The sequence below is a fragment of the Bipolaris oryzae genome, assembly GCF_000523455.1.
Source record: "Bipolaris oryzae ATCC 44560 unplaced genomic scaffold scaffold_118, whole genome shotgun sequence".
NCBI lineage: Eukaryota > Fungi > Ascomycota > Dothideomycetes > Pleosporales > Pleosporaceae > Bipolaris > Bipolaris oryzae.
In genome coordinates, this window is record NW_006911394.1 from 50,406 (window position 1) to 69,134 (window position 18,729).

At 50.3% G+C, this 18,729-nt stretch overlaps 8 protein-coding genes across 8 annotated transcripts; 4 read left to right on the plus strand and 4 right to left on the minus strand.

The window, feature by feature from the left end:
• Positions 1-654: 654 nt before the first annotated feature.
• COCMIDRAFT_101400 (uncharacterized protein) lies at positions 655-3,417 on the minus strand (the record flags this gene model as incomplete). Its single annotated transcript, XM_007692091.1, has 2 exons — positions 655-3,230; positions 3,342-3,417. 2 exons carry the CDS (start codon positions 3,415-3,417, stop codon positions 655-657), a joined length of 2,652 nt encoding a protein of 883 aa, XP_007690281.1.
• Positions 3,418-4,712: 1,295 nt separating this feature from the next.
• Positions 4,713-6,512, plus strand: COCMIDRAFT_7328 (uncharacterized protein; the record flags this gene model as incomplete). Its single annotated transcript, XM_007692057.1, has 1 exon — positions 4,713-6,512. One exon carries the CDS (start codon positions 4,713-4,715, stop codon positions 6,510-6,512), a length of 1,800 nt encoding a protein of 599 aa, XP_007690247.1.
• A 959-nt stretch (positions 6,513-7,471) lies between these two features.
• Positions 7,472-7,984, plus strand: COCMIDRAFT_7329 (uncharacterized protein; the record flags this gene model as incomplete). Its single annotated transcript, XM_007692058.1, has 2 exons — positions 7,472-7,574; positions 7,701-7,984. The coding sequence occupies 2 exons, from the start codon at positions 7,472-7,474 to the stop codon at positions 7,982-7,984; spliced, it is 387 nt and encodes a 128-aa protein (XP_007690248.1).
• An 894-nt stretch (positions 7,985-8,878) lies between these two features.
• COCMIDRAFT_7330 (uncharacterized protein) lies at positions 8,879-11,476 on the minus strand (the record flags this gene model as incomplete). Its single annotated transcript, XM_007692059.1, has 3 exons — positions 8,879-9,774; positions 9,827-10,891; positions 10,954-11,476. The coding sequence occupies 3 exons, from the start codon at positions 11,474-11,476 to the stop codon at positions 8,879-8,881; spliced, it is 2,484 nt and encodes an 827-aa protein (XP_007690249.1).
• Positions 11,477-12,021: 545 nt separating this feature from the next.
• On the minus strand, positions 12,022-12,366 carry COCMIDRAFT_7331 (uncharacterized protein; the record flags this gene model as incomplete). Its single annotated transcript, XM_007692060.1, has 1 exon — positions 12,022-12,366. One exon carries the CDS (start codon positions 12,364-12,366, stop codon positions 12,022-12,024), a length of 345 nt encoding a protein of 114 aa, XP_007690250.1.
• A 360-nt stretch (positions 12,367-12,726) lies between these two features.
• Positions 12,727-14,222, minus strand: COCMIDRAFT_101462 (uncharacterized protein; the record flags this gene model as incomplete). The annotated part of the gene is made up of 2 exons (XM_007692092.1): positions 12,727-14,125; positions 14,176-14,222. 2 exons carry the CDS (start codon positions 14,220-14,222, stop codon positions 12,727-12,729), a joined length of 1,446 nt encoding a protein of 481 aa, XP_007690282.1.
• Positions 14,223-14,636: 414 nt separating this feature from the next.
• On the plus strand, positions 14,637-15,392 carry COCMIDRAFT_38832 (uncharacterized protein; the record flags this gene model as incomplete). Its single annotated transcript, XM_007692079.1, has 1 exon — positions 14,637-15,392. The coding sequence occupies one exon, from the start codon at positions 14,637-14,639 to the stop codon at positions 15,390-15,392; it is 756 nt and encodes a 251-aa protein (XP_007690269.1).
• Positions 15,393-17,316: 1,924 nt separating this feature from the next.
• Positions 17,317-17,701, plus strand: COCMIDRAFT_28304 (uncharacterized protein; the record flags this gene model as incomplete). The annotated part of the gene is made up of 2 exons (XM_007692069.1): positions 17,317-17,482; positions 17,559-17,701. The coding sequence occupies 2 exons, from the start codon at positions 17,317-17,319 to the stop codon at positions 17,699-17,701; spliced, it is 309 nt and encodes a 102-aa protein (XP_007690259.1).
• Between the last annotated feature and the right edge of the window lie 1,028 nt (positions 17,702-18,729).

The window sequence follows — 18,729 nt, forward strand, 5'->3', positions numbered from 1 at the left end:
CGCTTTTATGTTTTCTAAAGTAACAAAATGCCGTCATCAGAGCTCGCTCAGAGATTGACAGTGTGCAATAGCAAATAGCTTAGCCAAGTAGTATCAGATCTCTAGTTCTGTAGTATAGGTCATGCATTGAAGTCGGCTCTTCAAAGAGTTTGTATCAATCTCGTGTTCTCTAATTGTGCCCGCTCTACTCGGCCATCTTCAAGTACCAGCTGAGCCTCTTCAACAAACTAGTAGTCTATCAAAATCTTCACTTTGTCACTCCGCCCGTACGATCAAATCTACCTTCTCCATCAAAATGACCTGTACCATGTAAGTGGTTGAGCAGTATGTTGGCCCGTTGTGTGCTCTCATATCTTTTTAGTGTATCGAATTCGAACGGCTTTCACTCACGCGTCAATGCAGACCTTGAATCATATATTCATTTATTCTCTTTTTATCCGATGCGATCCAATATACTAGATATTATTTTAGTATGACATGCAGTATAACCACACGTACTGCTCAAAATGATGGTGTCTTGGCCCAATGTATTCTTCCATGCCAAGTCATAGAGTGTATCCAGGATTTCCCAAAGTCCTCTTCCAATCCCAAAGCGCCGCGCTATTATACAAACCAAACCATGAGTGCTATTAGTCTGACCACCCAAATCACTTTTTAAAATAACATCAACAACCAACCGGCAGCGCCAACGACTAGGCCCTCAACCCATCTGTCGAAGCCTGCATGCTGTACTGAGGCACCAGCACCTTTGCTGGTCTGGCCTATACCACTGGCAATAAGATCGCCAGCATCGCGACTTGTCGTTACAAATGCCATGCTTGAGCTGGTAGTGCTTGCACTGTTACTCTTCGGGAAACTTTGGACGGTGCTCGTTTGTCCGTTGATAATCAAGGCTGTACCTGACTTGTCTAAAGAGTATGTTGTTCCATCCATTTCAACCGTGGAACCAGGTACAAGCGTCGTGCCATTACCCAACACGTACTCTGTTGTTCCGTCTCTTACTGTTTGTGTGTACGTGACATCGCTGATCGTCAGCGCAGGAGCAGGTGTTATAACAGCACCAGGAGTCATGGTAGATGTAACGCCGTTGATCACAACAACACCACCCGGTGCACCCTCGGGCAAGGAGTATGTAGTTCCCGAAATGGTAAGAGCGCCGCCAGGTGTGAGGGTTTGACCAGCAGCGGGTACGTAAGCTGTTTGACCGTTGATCACAATAACACCACCACCACCCGGTGCGCCTTGAGGCAGAGAGTATGTTATTCCGGCCAGGGTAAGAACGCCACCGGGCGTGAGAGTATAGCCAGGAGCGGGTACATAAGCTGCTTGGCCACTAACCACAACCCAACTGCCTGCGCCTACCGCCTGACCAGGCTCTACAACACCGACCGTTAACCCCCCAACTACTGTCGCAAATATGGTACGATCACCTACAACCGATGCAGGAGGGACAGTGACAGAAGGTGGAAGCCCAGCAGTAATAGTCTGTGTGGCGCCATTGACAACAGCAACACCACCAGGGCCAAGGCTAACAGTGTTTCCATTGACAATGACAGGCGGGCCTCCTGGCTTCAAAGTTTCCGTCCCGAAGACAAACTCTCCTTGTGGGTTGGCAGCGATTGTTCCCCCACCGATAGTGAGCACGGGGGGTCCTGGTGTTACTGCTGCATCGAGAGCAACTGTGCTACTGCCCACAATAATCCTTGCTCCCTCACCATTCCCGGGAACAACAACGGGAACAACAACAGGAACTCCGTCGACGGTTTGAGTTTGCCCTGGTCTGAGTGTCTGGCCTCCAATGACAATCACAGGAGGAGGCCAATTTGAAAAGTCTTGATCTTGGTGATCCGGTCTCTCGGACTGGTCTGAAACTTGTCCACCAGGGCTTGCAACCGGTCCAGGCGCACTTGGGGTGGGCCTAGGTACATTCAAAGGTCTGGGTACGTTGTCACTTGGTTTGTTGAGCTCGTTTGACGGGGGTACAAAGTTATGTATATCGGGGTTGCTCGCAGGAGTTGGTGAAGGCAGATCAGCTTTGATTGACACCGGGGAGTCAGGGAGGCATCTCAAACAACCTCGCACTGTGTTGTGAACAGAAGTAGATTCGTATGTTGTCGAAAGGAAGGTCGATGTTGTTGGCGACGCAAATATCGGTTGAGACGTGGGCGTAGGCGAAGCAGCAACAGGAGGAGGCGGCAACCCCACACCAGGCTGCGTAGGTACTGGGGAACCAGGATGGGGCAAGGATAGCTGGAGGGAATCACTGATGCTGGGTTTGCGAAAGGAACATGAAGCAAGATCCAGGCCCCAAAATTGCGACTGAATGGCTGGCTCTTGTTCAAGGTATTGAAGGACCTGGGTGGGCAATGGGAAATCGTATTGGTTTTTGGTGGTCGTTTGTAGTGGTTCCGTGTGGGTTACTACCAAATGGGTCCAGTCTTGTAGTGCAGTCCTGGGCGGCTCCCAGTTTTTTAGCGAAGTCTCCTTGGGCACACATTCCGCGAAAGTCTCGTTGCTGTCGCCTAACTGCAAGTTGATATATTGGTCTGGTCCACCGAATATATGGTTGTAGATAACATAGGTGGGCCCTGCATCGAACTGTAGGCGTACCCCATCCGTAACTTCTACAGTGAACGTGGGCGTAGTGTGAGTAATGATTTCATTGTTACTGCCTGTTACAGTTTTTGTTTGATTGACAGTGTGTTCCTGGGTAACGACCGTGTCGATGGTGCCATTATTCACATAGGTGATGTACTCAGTAACGATGGTCTCGGTCACAACCGTGCTAGTCCAGCGTTCAGCAAGGCCTGAAGAATCAAACCAAGTAGTTATAGGACGTTTGGCTGCAAGGAAGCAGCCTGTGCAGGATGAGTTGGATGTGGAAGACGACGTTTGGTTGGCTGGGGTAGCCTGTGGAAAATGGGTTGGTGGCAAAGGAGGAGTGAAAGTGACTAATGTAGGTACCACTGGCGTTGGGGCGCTTGTCGGTGTCGTATTTGTGTATATTGGACCTGAACGCTGGGGACCGGGCGCAATTGGTGCATGGCCAGGGCTCGCGACAAAATGAGGAGGAAGCGTTGGGGGCAATGCAAACGCAGGCTCTTGAGCATCGTCCGGAGGATCGAGGGGAGGAGATGGAGGCTGTGGGGCTTCGGGGGCGTGCCATTCCTCTTGTGGAGCATCAACCGGAGAAAAAGGATTCCAAGAAAGGAGGTCTAGGGCGATCAATCCTTCTGCTGTGTACCTGCAAAGTTGGAGGGTGCAACATACCAGCTACGAATGATTAGTCACGAGGAAACATGGCTGGCAAAGAGAGGAGAGGTGTAGTCGCGGGAACATACTGATTACATGTTTGGCTCTGGATTCCACGCCAATGGCGAACAAGGCAGGCACATATAAACGAGCGAATGTGCGCATCTTGCTACTATGGCCTTTACACAAAGCGAGTGACGGTGCAAAGGTCAAAGCAAGACGTTGTTGCAGCGCAGCAGCGACGAGGGGACACTAGCGAGTGATGCTCCGATCGGGTAGGTTTGATGATGGCCGGCCAAGTGCATATGCCGCGTTGAATGACGGCGGTCCATGCGCTTCTCCTGGTGGGCACCAACCTTGGCAGAGCGACATGCCGTGGACGCGTATGTACTTACTTACTTTACATGTGCTGTATACTTATGCTGTTATGTCAGGACATGCTGCCACCCTACCTGTGCTCGACGACAATGTGCTGCCCGTAAGCCCAGCGCCCTTCACCTGGTACCACGCCTTTCCACTTGCATGTGCTCTGGCACTGCCGAAGTGAACTTTGCTGCTAGCTACTTACAAGCCCGAGCCGGTAGTGTATCGACGACGCTGACACTGGGGCCATGGCAAACTCTGTCCTCAGGTATCCACGTGATACGTCGTCCCCTTGGAACCGCCATGTGCGCGGCCGACGAAATCCGGGCGTGGCAATGGAAGAGGGCAGCCGTGGCAGCGTTGCGCCAGCACCAACAGAGGGGCAGCCCAAGCCATGGACTGAGTGGCGTGCTGCGCAGTACTTGTGTGTACGTATATGGTGTGTAGATAGTAGGTGCCGAATACACTACCACAGCACATGGACAGATATGTATGGCGTCCGGAGAGGCACAGGCAGGCCGCTTGCGACATTTTCGAGCCGCTACCCCAGACTGCCAAGTGTCGCCCGGTGGAAATGGACATGACACTGCCAGCAACGGCATCAGCTCAACAGGAGTGGCATTGAGGAAGACGGCAGGGTGGTTGTGCCAGATAAGTGAATGGAGGCTGACATGACCAGCGGCGAGTTCCGGTACCGCCACCTCCTATTGGCTGCGAGCCTAGCACGCCCAAAAGACCATCCCTCAACATGACTTCACCCTTGTGCCGCTCCCATGCCATCTCGTATTCACCGCCCTACATGTTGCACTAGGCAGGCTTGCGGTAAGCTTGGGATGGTGAGCACGGCCGGTGATCTTCGCCTCGGGAGCCATGGAGCCACTCCGCGGGTTGCCGCCACCCTTCCATCCATCCCATTCCTTCAAACCTTCGCGACTTTTCCACGCCAGCCTTCCGCCAACTGAGACTGGGTCGATAATTCTCCGACCAAGGGGTTGACACACCATGTCACTCGCACCCCACCTCACCCACTGACTAAGGCCCTGTGCCGCTCCCCTCAATGGCCTTCTGCTTGCTCACTTCCCTTCGCTCCCTGCATCATGAGTCTCGTTGCGCGGGCAATGGGCGCCCCCGCGCCCTACACTGTCCCTCCCTCGGGCAAGTTCGACGGCGCTGATGGCAGCTGGAGCACTTTCAAAGTCAGTGTTGGGTCGCCCGGCCAGGATTTCCGTCTAATACCGAGCACCAAAGCAGGCGTCACATATGTAATTGCTCCAGAGGGTTGCCTGGCTGGAGTCGACCCCTCAAACTGTCCCCAGCTTCGCGGAATCGAAATCTTCAACAGTGCGCAAAATACCGGCTTCCAGGTCAACGCGTCGTCAACATGGTCAGCGATAGGGCAGTTCCAGGTCGATTTGGAGGAGGGCCTCAACTACACCGGACGAGGCCTATTCGGAACTGACATTGTGTCCCTGGGAGCCGCTGCCGATCACGCCTCCTCTCTATCCCTCACAGGTTCCATCGTCTCTGCTATAGCGGATCCCGACTATTATCTGGGAATGCTTGGGCTTGGCCAGGTCAAATCCAGCTTCAACAGCCAAAGCCAACCAGTCGATTCGACGCTCTATCAACTACGCCAGAACAAGCAAATACCCAGTTTTTCCTACGCGTATACGGCAGGCGCAAAGTACCGATTGAAGTCTGTCCTGGGAAGTCTAATTCTTGGAGGCTACGATGCGACACGATTCGACACCGTCACCGACAAGCTATCTTTTACATTTTCCCAGGACTCTTCTCGGCTTCTGACCGTCGGTGTCAACTCAATAATGGCCACCAACACGCTGCACGGAACATTTTCGCTCACTTCTGGCGCACATTTCTCCGTCATCGATTCAACTGTGCCACATTTGTGGTTACCCGAGAGCGTTTGTGCTGAATTCGAAATCGCCTTTGGACTCACTTATGACCCTCAAACAGACCTTTATCTTGTTAATGATACTATCCACGAACAACTGGTCTCGAAGAACCCAACGCTTACCATTAAGCTTACCAACTCGCTGGATGCTGCCACCGACAACTACACCAATATCCAGCTGCCATATGCTGCGTTTGATCTGCAAGCTTCGTATCCTTTCTACCAAAATGCCACAAACTACTTCCCAATCCGCCGCGCCGCGAATGAATCGCAGTACGTACTTGGCCGAACATTGTTACAGGAGGCATACTTGATTGTCGACTATGAACGGGCAAACTTTACGGTTGCACAAGCAGTGTTTCCCGACCCCCTACCTCCTGCAGAAGTTATTACAATCGTGTCACCAAGCGACTTAGCAGCAACCCGATCCTCGTCGTCAGATCTCAGCACCGGCGTAATTGTTGGAATAGCAATCGGAGCAGTCGCGGGTATCGTTATTGCCATTCTAGCATTCTTCCTCTGTTTCCGTAAACGACACGGCAAGAAGCAGGCACCGAGCAATCAACAGTACGAACTGGCAGGCAAAAACATATCCGAAATCGAATCTGGAAACAACATGTCTTCAAGTATCTTACCACTCAAAGATCCAGGCCCACAAGAACTCAACGGCGCGTCATTGGTAGAGCTTGCATCTCCTGCCAACGACCATGCACTCGGACATGCCTACCCACAAGATCAAAAAACAGTCGTTCAGGTAACGGACGAACCACAAGAGCTGCATGGCGAGTCAATGATATCAATAACACCCAAATGGCAGGAGGTACAAGCGCCACCGCCGACTTACCACCACGACATGGATGGAGAAAGTAGCACCAGCCATGGTATAAGTACGATGCTGAGTGACAGCACAATTACACCCAGCGATTCGGCCACACAAGTTTTAGTCTCACCGCTCACGCCTCGGATTCCTCAGTATAGATATTGATGACTGGGTTAGCATTTTGTTTAGCATACAATTGGCGTTTGGGTGTGTCATGTTTTTTTTTGAGATACCACTTACATGTAGAGAAGGGCGGGGTTGTATGCATTTCTGGCAAGAGTGTAAATCTAGTAATATCCTATTTGTATGCCTCCAAAAGAAGGATGAATCGGCACTCAACAATTTTGTATACACCGATAATATCATAATACTATCGAGCTTCTGTATGCTCCACGTTTTTTGGCCTCTTCAAGAATAAGCACGGTGCGTGATGGAGAAGGTAACTCCACATTTGATGTGGCTTAGACTCGAAGGTGTATTCGGCTTCCGTAATTCTTCACAATCCCTTACACAGTACTGCCAGGTACATGTGCTCAGGGCTTCTTCTCGGGTATTGGCGATTCTTTGGATAACAGGGCCGACCGGATGCATGTGTTCTCCACTTGAGAGTTTTGTGAACAGCAAACATGTGCGCGACACACACGTCATCTATGGATAAAAATGGTAAAGATTGTGCATAAGCGTAGATGTCAACACTTTCCGCTACCGTCCATGTTTCCCTCAAGTCTGATGTGGATGCTAAGCACATGCAGGTGCTCCCGCACACAATGGGCCGAATCGGGGATCCATGTCCAATGTAACCCAATGAGGACATGTAATCCAAAAGAACTGATTGCATGAATATCAAACCGCAACAAAAGTGGCCTTAGTTCATTCGTATATGAAATCATGAGCCGTGCTTGAATAGATCCACTCATAACAAGGCAGCTGGTAGTTTGATTGCCTCCAGCCTATGACGTAGGCGCCACGCATAGCTGGTAGCCATCACCCCTCATCCCCACGCCTCCTTCTCCCTAGACAGCACCCCAGACACCTAAATTTTGCTCTGTTTATACATCTACGCTCAAAATAAAACCCTGTAGCGAATACTTCCTCACCAACAAACCTAGAATCTCCAATCAGCAATGGACAAGATCAAGGAGAAGCTCCACATTGGCAGCGGTCGCCGCAAGTCGCAGCCTGACAACGACTTTGCTACCGGTACTGGTCATGTCGGCACTATTGAGGGTACGTGATCAATACCACATGTTATATTAAAGCTCCACATCCGCAAGTCGGCGCCCCCTTTGTTTATCTCTAACCAAGGGTTGAGCATTTGCAATACTTCAGCCTTATCACTAACAACGACAATAGAAAACCGTGACTCGATCGACTCTGAACTCGCAGCGATGCCTCCACACGAGCGTGTTGCCTATCTGAAAGAATTTGAAGAGTCGGATAAGGCCGACGCACCCAAGAAGGGAGGACTCATCGAGAAGCTCATTGCCCGAGGCAACAAGAAGACCGAAGACCAGATTGCAGCAGAGACAAGGGAGCGCGAGGCACGCGAGAAAGCCCACCGTGAAGCAACGCACGCAGCCATGGGCCCCGGAGTGGGTGCTAGCACTCAATCAGCTGCAGGCCCTGGTGGCTTGTAAGCCATGTCGATGAAAGGGCGCCATTGAAACTACAAATGACAAGAGCGGAGAAAAAAAAACATCACTTTATGACCATGGATTATGAAGAAGGCTTTTTTGGAGGGCGATGGACTGGAGATTCCATACATACTTTTTACCGACATGACGATCAATGACATCAATCTGAGCTGAGCTGAGCTAAACCTCTGAACCTCTGGTATTTGCATTGTGCAATGGCTAGAAGTAATGCGTAATCAGGTAGCTGAACAAAAGGGACTTTGAAACCTTTACTGACAATATCATGCTTTACAATTTCCCTAGATATTTCTGGGTTCTTGAGCTTGATGCTATGCAGTCGCGCTTCGTTTTCTATTTCACTCTAATCCATATGCTCATATCTTCAACGTCAAAGTTAACAGCGCCGCCATTAGGTTAATCGCAAGAAAGCACAAAAACGTTACAAGACGAGTGTCGTATACAAGGTCTAATGCAGAACGTTATACCGAACACATGCAAATTCACCACGAGCCCTCCCCTCTTACTATCAGAGTCTTCCTCCTGTTCATTTGCTCGCCTATGAAGCTGGTGGTATATTACAAAGAGCGAAAAAAAAATTGTATGCTCATTACATCTCTCCCCAATCCTCCCCCAGCCCATGACCCTTTTTTTTCCTCTACCTTCTCTCCTAGCCCATGAGTAAGTCCCACCCTTGATCCTACATTTCAAGAAAAATCGGTACAACAAAGCATCTCCAGGACAGACGCAAGGCTTTAACAAGAACACCGGTAGTTCTAAACATGGATTCTTGTTTTTTTTTGTTTTGCTCTGTTTGTACACGTAGCAGCAATAAGCTCATAGAATGATAACTACCCGCCCTCCTTTTTTTTCCCTCCCAGCAACCCCCATCATTTATTTTCAAACCGGGTATCCCTGTTCATCAGGTACTTCCGGTGCTCCACTCACAGCACCATATACCCGTATCGGGACCTGGACTTCGAAGCTTTCAGCTGGTAGTCGTTGTGCAGCAGCCAGTATAACACCCCGGTCATCGGTGGATATTTCTTCTAGGAGATCATCCCACGTTGCTTCTTCGCCATTTTCGTGTGTTAGGCGTGGCGTGATGAATTCGATGCGGAGTTTCCACTCGAGGCTTACACCAGATGTGATGAATTCTGGTGTTGCGTTGGGGGGTATGGTGGGCGAGAAGGCTAGTTTCTGGGCGAAGAGCGCGTTTTCTGAGAATGAGGCGTGGGCTTTCTTTGTGACTCGGTAAATAGAGGCATTGGAACGCAGTGCGATTGCGGGGTCCACTTTTTCGGATGTCTCGAGTGAGAGATGGATTGAGTAGCACGGGATGTGTGAGTTGGTAAAGTCGACGACTGCAGTCATTGTTTCGCCTAGTCGGTAAGAGGGCCGAGCGAGCATTATGACAGCCACACGTCGACCGCTGCGAGCAATTTCGAAGCGATTAGCGCTCTGGTTTGCTGCGCCGGTCAGGTTGCTGCGCAAGATTGCGGCATCAATGGCTTCCTTCATAGTCTGGGGTTCTTCGGCAAATGAGGACCGGCCAGGAAGAGTATCAGTAGGTGACATCAAGCCCATGTTAGTATTTTGCTGGGGCCGCTCTAGCAGATTGTTGACATAATCAAGAAAGTCACTGAAGGTATCCTCTTGGGCTTTTCCTCGATGAGCACCCTTTTTGGTCGGAGAGAGGTTCCCGGTTGATGTGGAGTCAATAGCCGCCGTTCGTGCTTGATCACGAAGTAGAATGTACGGAGACATCAAGTCATGCCCAAGGATTTCGCCCCGATCTATATATGATTAGTATGGCGCGAAGTGCGGAACGACAGTAGGCAGACATACTGTTCACGCTACCAAAGACCCGGAAAGGAATATCCACATGTTTCACTTGTTGCTCTCTAGTTGACCCTGCGCGTTGTGTACCAATAGTGAGATTGTATGCTACCTTCATCGAGCGTCCCTTGTGCGACGGGGGCAGACCGCGGGGGATGGTAAAACTGTATGTGAAGCTGCGACTTTCTCCAGGCGCAAGTTTCAAGTCGACGAACAAGATTGACTGTGGGGTAGAAATGAGAGGAACGGTCTTGGAGCTGGCAATGCCTCTCATCTCTCGGATACTTGATGGCTCCGAAGGGCCTAGGAATCCGCCCAGTGACTCTCCTATGCTGCCCCAGCCTAGCGCACCAAAGAGACCGCTTTCGCGCTTAGTCTTTTCAATACCCACGACTCCGCCTCCACCTTGACCGCCCAATACGCCCTTCCTCTTCACTTCTTCAAAAGGCGCCTGGTTGATCAAAGATCCGTCTAGCGTAAAGGTGCCCATTATTTGCGCGTAGCCCATCATGATAGATTCTGGTTGAGCCTGCTTGTTAGACGGTGCCAAGTGTGATGGCCGTCGCTGGTGCTGGGGCCGGTGTAATAGTCGCGATGACGGATGAGCCGTGTATTCTGAAGCCATGGTCTCATTGGAATTGTTGCTCATTGAGTAGAATTCCCCACTACTACGCGGAGTTTCGATCATGCTTGACCCAGATATTATCCTGGCGACGGGCGAGAGAACCTCAAGGTTGGCACTGGTTGAAGGACGATGGTTGTCAACGGGCGGGTGTGGAGAATTGCGCGGTATATGTAGCGGCTTCTTCGTGGGACTGCCATTGAGTGGTGGATGTGAAGCGTCTTCCGGTGGCGGCGGAGCGGCAGGGAACTTGAAGTTCTTAGAGAAGGAATTTGAGGGCTTTCTCCCGGGGGTTGGGAGAGCTGGAGTGCTTGGGGTGGTTGTTATACCCGGCCGTCTCCTGTTTTGACGCGCAGGAAAGGCAAAGTCGCTGGTGTCACGAGCGCTTGGCGAAGTTGCGTCGCCAGCGAGCGGAGAAGGGTGTGTGGCTGATCGGTGGCCGGGCGAGGTAACTACTGTCGTGTCAGCCAAAGATATACTGTAGTGACAGTTGTGGTGTCTGCGGTTGTCGTACTTGGATACGAATTCGGTCTGCCTGGCACGACCTGCAGACTGGCTGATCTCCCATGGCCTCTAGCTGGCCGTCTGATGGGTATGCCTCTCTCGTGGCTGGCTTCGGTAGCGGCCTCTGTGCATAAGGAGATGATGGACACGGATCTGCCATGCTTCTGCCCTCCCGTGCTGCTGTTGGCTTGGGCTGCGCTCGGTGTGGCAGGCGACTGGTGTCCCCCAGGCGTTGACGGCGTGTGGAGGGACAGCGCCGGCCGATGTCCGCGGGTCTGAGCAGGCGGGAGCTGGGAGGTGAATGAAGACTTGCGGGACACAGAGGGCCTTGTCGACGAGTGAACTGGCGGAACGGGCAGCTTGCGTTGACGGTCCCCGCCCGTCGCAAAGCCGTTGTGTCGTGTGGCTGGGGTGCCATTGCGGCCTTCAGGCAGGGCTACATTCTTAAAGGTAATGGTGCACTCGATGTCTTCGCCGGCAAACACGGTTGAGTCCTTCCATTGTACGAATACCCGGATGTTGGATGCCGACATGATCAGGAGCACGAGGGTGGGCGGCACGGGCTGCGGTCGTGTAGGCAGCTCATCGGGCGCGGCAGGCAAGCGGCATGACGGCTGCTGGCAATTGATCGTGGACGGCGGCAATGGCAGCGAGCAGCGAGCAGCGAGCAGCAGTAGATAGTCGGCAGTCCGGGGAGAGATTGATATTGTGTTGACATGAGCCAACAACAGCTTCCACGGCTTCGTCATGCCCGCGCCGGCCCAGGGTCTAGGCCCGTGCTCTCCTCGCCCTGGTGGTGCTTTGTCTCGAGCATCCACATCACTGCCGTCAGCATTACTCTTCTACTACAGTCACCGTATATGCCTCTTTCCTGTTATTCAATACGAAACATGATGTCGTAGCATTACCCTGCTATCAGATGAACCATGGCCTGTCCGCACCAAACCACTTGATACAAAACAGCCAGCCTTGTCCTTGTTAAGTCTGCTTGTACAGCTGTCCCCAAATTCCTATCGAACGATGGGATTATCCATGTATAAACTCTTGAAATCCAATGCTCTGTCCCGTGAAGAAACCGTCACGCAACCTCTCCCGCCATTCTCCGCACTTCATCCGTATCCCAGTCCAGACGCTCATCGTCGTAAGGCAGCTCATAATCGACTAGAACTTGCATAGTCTCCTTCACTTTTCCCTCTTTCGTTCCCTTGTTCTCTTCCTTTCTGCGCTGCTTTTTGCCTCCTCTCTTCCTCCTCTTTTTCTTTCTTTCTTGCTCTACCATCATCTTCTCACCACCTTCTGTCGCATCTGCACTAACCTCGGTATTGGAGGAAGGCTGTTTGCTGCGCTCCCAGAATTCATGACAGCCACATACGCCATCTTGTGAGGGGTTCTGAGGACAGGTACGAGGGGCTCGTTTGCGCATGTCGAATGAGCGTATCGATGATGATGTGGGACTGGGTTTGAGAGCCGTATTGTATTGCAAGGGTGTCTTGGAGCCAGTCTTCAGTTTTGAGACAGTGGAGAAATATGAAATAGGAGGATGTGTTTTGTGTGAATTTGAAGGGCAAGTCCTAGCGATTGAGCCCGTCGACAGCGATCAAGTATTTGCGCAGAACAGGGCAGGAGAAAAGAGAAGGTGAAGGTGAAATGAACGCGTAGTGATACACGTGATGCACAATACACTCTCTGCAAGTTAGGCAAGGGCGGCATGGTGCAGTCCGTACAGGGCAAGTGCTGTATACTCTAACATCTGTTTGCCCAATTGAAGTACCTCATCCACAACTCACCACATCCTCCCAACAACATGCAAAGCAATCTTGACCGAAACAATTGTCCCTAACGTCAGCGCTCCAACCGCAATACCCAACGCCTTCAGGTTCCTCATTTCGTTACTAAACCGCTGCTGCTTCCTCTCACCAATATCTCCCAAGTGAGTCAACGTATCGTACTGCGGGACATATTTAAAATCGAATGCCGTCTCTGTACCAGCCAATCCCCACTTTGACTTCACAGTCAGATTCCAGAAGATGTCCTTTGCACGCTCGATCCTTCTGCGGTCGGCGTTGGGGAAGAGGCGGTAGGTGTAGCAGTAGAAGATGAAGAAAAGACACTGGCCCGCCATGAGAGACCAGTAGTACGCCGATACACGCTTCAAGCCAAGCCGGTCACACAGTGTGTTGCCATTGAGCCAACGGGCGCTGGCCGTCAGCATGTCTGCTGAAGAAAAAGTCGGTGGCTCTTCCTTGAGCGCATAAATAATGTTGTTGGCCATGACCTTTGACATGTCCGAAGGCTTAACCTCGTAGTAGAGAAGGGACTCCATAATGGCTTTTGCTTTGGTACGAGTCGAAAGCCACTCGTCCGGCGTGCCCATGATATAACCAATATACCGCCATAGCGCGAGATAGTCGTCGATCTCCTGTTGGCGGAGGATGATGCCCTGGCGTGGAAAACTGAGGTAGATAAGTGTCGATGAGAAAGTACCAATTGTGGCTATCTGATCCAAATCGTTGATTGGTATGCCCCATTCCTCTACGTTGAAGTAGCTGGGCCGCTCGCGTACCAGTTTCATGATGCGCTGCCGGACTGCAGCATGCAACAAGCGGACACGGATCGATGAGGCAAAGCCTTCTCCACCGGGCTGTATGCCTTCCAATGTCTTTGTGCATTGTAGAATATGTTGCGTCGTTTCGAATAGTCTTCCTCTTGCTACCTTTGTGCTGAAGCCTCCAGTTCGTGCCAGTGTCTCGACGACTCGTGCAGCACCCATACCGCCTAGCAGTGATTGGTAGGTGAGGCCAGTCAGAGCGGGTCCTCCGTAACGATAGAAAACATCCTGTCCTCTGCCTATCTGTTCCCAGTCTACCCACTCCGGCACAGTGTTTACTTGCCGCCATAGCTCTGCGAGTTTCGGGTCAGATTCATGATGTTCCTCTAGTAAAGCATAAAGATCCCGTTTTGGTACGGGCAAGGGCTCTTTCTTTTCTTCTTCAGTGCCAGGCGCTGATGCCATCTGATTCCTGGTGGTATCGTTCCTCGGCAAAGCACCCTTGTGCGGTGGCGATATGGCATTTAGGCGATCGAGACATTCCTCTGCAAGCACATCATACGAAAACTTCATGGGCTTCATTTGCTCTGGAGTAAGATGTTCAGGCGTCCATTCGAAACTATAACCCCAGCAACTGGTAACGGTTAGTCCGAGTCAGTGATAGTCTTCCGCTTCCAGACGTACTATCTAGTGTTGGCTGTGCGCCTCTGGAACAGGTTGGGCAACGCCATGACTGCGAAACAGAATGCAATAAACAAGCACGCACTGCGATATTACCGCAAGAAACAGTGAGCGCAAGAGAAAGCAGAGTGAGCATTCCTACGGGAATGGAGGAACCGTCATATGATACCGAGGCCCTAAACCCGCATGGGGGTGAGGGGTCCACATCCATGTCGCCGCTTGGCTCTTCGGTCATCGCTCTGACGGTCGGGAAATCGTAAATTCGAGGTGGTTTCCGAGGTTTGACCGTTGCATCTAACCGTTGGACAGGGTCATTGATGTCACCATTTGGGGCAAGTCGCGGCTGATCATGAATCGTGCTAGCACTAGTCTGCCAGTGGCGGTAGACATTTAGTCCTGGGGCCCGTGCGAGAAAGTCGTCGATGCAGACAAGAGAGACTTCACATCTCCAATTTGGAACAACCATGAGCTGCCACAACTGCACACGACGGACGCTGAGCCTTTTTATACAGTCATTCGCCAATGCAAAGCCCGTTTTTCCGACTGGCCGACCACTCATCTACCCCCAACCATCGCGATTCCGCTCAGATTCACGCCGACTGCAACGAATAGATCGGCCGTCCTCGGGAAAAACAAAAGCGCAGTCTGATGTCGATGCCGAGGTCGAGGACGCTCTTACAGGAGAGATTCAAGCAAAGAACGAACGCCCTGCATGGCAGGTGCAAAAGGAAGCCCTGAAGGAGAAATTGGGAGGCGAAGCATGGAACCCGCGCAAGAAGCTGTCGCCTGATACCATGGAAGGCATACGTCATCTGAACAGCACGCAACCCGATAAATTCACCACACCCGTCCTCGCCAATCACTTCAAAGTCTCTCCGGAAGCCATCCGTCGCATACTAAAGAGCAAATGGCGGCCCTCGGACGAAGAGTACGAAGAGAGAATGGAGCGGTGGAACAAGCGCGGAGAGAGGATATGGTCCAACTTGGTAGAGATGGGGGTCAAGCCACCAAAGCGGTGGAGAGACATGGGCGTAGGCCGGGCACAGAATGGAGAGCTACCACGATGGAAGTCGAGATATCGGAATCAAGTATACGTCCAGGATAGCTTTGGTGGGGATCGCGCAAGCTACGAGCCGGACGAGGATATATTGCCGACAGTGGGCAAATCAGGCAAATCGAAGCCGACGACTAGTAGTGTGCCGCTGTCACAGCGGTTATGAAGCGTTCAAATCAGCTGAAAGGGATGAGTTTTTGATACTCGAAAGGCAAAACATGTCGATTTGCAGCTACTTTGGATCACTTACACTCTCATATTTGACCACTGTATAATGTATTCTTCTTATTCTTCTTCTTCTTCTTCTTCTTCTTCTTCTTGACCTCTAGCATCTCCTAGAAAGCTACCTTGACACCAACTTTCCAATGGTTATTCAGAACTGACTAGAGATGCTATAATGCAGAAACATTGTAGTGGAGATATATTTGCATATCTATTCTCTTTTCAAGACCTGACTCGAGTCCCGTCGAATCAAATGGAATATCTAGCACTGGTGGTAGCACGCTCGGTCTCTTCTGAAAAGTCGCTTGATGCTTAGAAGCCTCACAGCGACACATCAGGCATCATATAGTTGGTACAACCAATTATATTCGGATTCCAACTCAGGTAACCTAGGCATGCACACATGATGTTCTACAAGTTTCATCTACAAGCTTAACCGTCTCCCGATCATTTTGCCTCATCAGATTGAGTACTACTGCACATGTACCAAGCCATCACTTTCTCATCCCTGTTGTGGCGCAAGGCTGAAGACAGCTGAGCTGGTTGTCAAAACATGTAACATCATCATCACTCTTCACTCTTAGATGTACAATTGCGAGATACTAACTCTTTGCCCCCATCCTTACATATCTGGTGTGGAATTTGTTATGACCGCTAGTACGCTCTAGCTTTATAAGCTTCACTAGCTCTATGCAGAGTGCAAAAGGGGCTACGTTTGGGATATTGATGACATTTAACATCACGTGAACCCTCTCACAACGCGACCCGGGCACCCATTCGACAAAAAAAGCGATACACCAAATTGGTCGCACTTATATAGCCACCAGCATCAAATGAACGGCCTTTTTTTAGTTTTCCTTTCTTTAGGAATATAACTGCAGTATACTGCGAATACTATAGGCATGAAAATGAGAGATGATCATAATAAGATTGTAATGTTATGGCACTGTAAAGTTGCCACCTTTCTGCGTGTTTTCTGCCGTGTCATCCATTTTGGTTGGGTTTTGGCTGAGTTGTGGCTCGTATGGAGTATCGCTTTTTTTGTCCACCGGGTGCCGGGCCACACCCCTGGCATCGCAAAGCGAGCTCGTTCATGCTCTTTACGCCCGTCTCTGTACTTTATGCGCTTCTCTACGCTTCACACCCATCCGTATCTAAGTAGATACGTACTCATATGAATATATATACAGACATGCAGTACGTTAGCATACAGGTAAGTAAGCAAGCGGAGTGGATAGCGTTGGCTACTCGCCGATATCAAAAGTATTTAAAATGTGGCGGTGCTAAAAAAGGTGTAATATTGCTCTCCTGATCGCTCGTGACCGACTTGACAGCCAATCACAGTTTGAGACCCAATAATGTATAGCTTCTTTGAGCTCGAATAGGGGGGGTATTTGCTGACTCCGAAGCTTTGCCGAGTAAAAACTGGATAGCTCTCGTATATCAAACACTTTTGATATCAGCGAGAAGTGACGTAGTGAGGCCAGCCTGTAAGTCTTCTTGTGAGGTCAGCCTACAGGTCTAGGCGTGTCGCTGTGTTGCCGCGTAGCCTATAGGGTTCTGGCCTGCTGCCGCGACGAATAATGCGGAAGTACGTTCGCATACGACGCTACACCGCGAAAACTAATACTAAGAGGTACGTACCCGGTATGAGGCTGTGTTTGTTTTGGTTTCATGCCAATAATTGGGCGGTTGAGCTTCGACGAAAACACGTCTCAGGCAGTCCTTAATGCACCTCTTGTTCTTGTACATAAAATGGAAAAAATTCAGTTACATAGCCCCTTCAGACTTACAATATATATTGTACTCACCACCCCAAACATCATACAATGACATCCGTACATCTTTTTCTATTCCACCTCCTCACCATGGCAATCATTGTAAACGCCGCACCCACGAGACCCAGGTCCACTCCCGGATGGTCCAAGGAAGCCGTGTTAACATTGATTGGGGTCTGTGTGGCGATCTTTGGCATCTTGGTCGGCCTAGTAGCCTCACCTAGAGCGAGACGGTGGCTGTGCAGCCCATTGACACGTACGTACTACGCGAGTGCATCACAATTCGCTCCTCATCTTGCCTTGTCCCACATTCCAACACTTGCCGCCCACAGACTTTTCCAACTTCAGACACACGACTGCGCAACGCCAGCACCCGAGTACAGGATACCAGTTACGAGACCTCTACGAAGAATATATGAGATTCCGCGAGTTTGGGGAGTTGCACATGGAAATGCAAACGCATCATTCGGAATAATATTCACGATTCCACTTTCGATTGGGCTCTCCTTAATGTTCTACGGTTACACGCATAACGGCATACACTACACCATCTTCTCCTCTTCACTTGAATATTCAAAAAAAAGATGTTAGACTGTTACGCATACAATATACACACCAACGGAACCATTCCACCTCAAAATCTTTTGTAATGGTCCACTCATGAGCAACAACCCTATGCTGCCTAACCCCATAACTCCAATCACTCAGCCGTACCCACCTCTACCCCACTCTCCCTATGCTATCCACCAAACCGCAACCACATTCTTGCCGCACCGTCGCGACAAATCACAATACACCCTGCGCCCCACACTTTACCACGCTATACCACACCTAAATCATATTCTTAATTAATACACCAGAGAAGTACGCATATCCACACCACACCATCACATCCCCCCCAAACCAAGACCAATGCGCAAAACCAGTCTGACTTGGGGCGGGGGAAAGCGGATAACCCAAACCCCGGAGTAAAACAATAGGCTTACTATCAAGAGACGTACAAGTATGAGATATACACGAGGGATGACAAGGAAAAGGTCGCAGTGTGCAAAATCTGGGCATGCAGTGATTACTATGCTACGTAATTTTTCCTTTGTCAAGACTTTTTTTATATGGAATTTATTTATTTACTATGAAAAAAACCTCTGGTTTCTCTTGGAGAGATTGTAGAAGAGGGAGTGGCGTGTGCATTCTCAAGAAAATAAAGGGGGGGGGGTAAAGTCAAAAAGGCTTTTTTTTGTTGTTGTTTCAATATTTGCGTTGTGGAGAGGGATGAAGTAGATGGTTATGGTGATATATTGATCCTATCGATTAGAGCTACAAGAGCTTATGAATTGCCATGTATTATGCACTATATATATAAAGGAGTGTGATGTGCTCGTATATGAGCACGGTGTCGACTTTTCTACTGGACTGCGTTTTTTTCTCAGCGCCGTATTACTGTAATCCTAAAATCCCGCGAGTGTGCGAGATATTTTCCACGCAGCGTAGTTGGTTGAATTA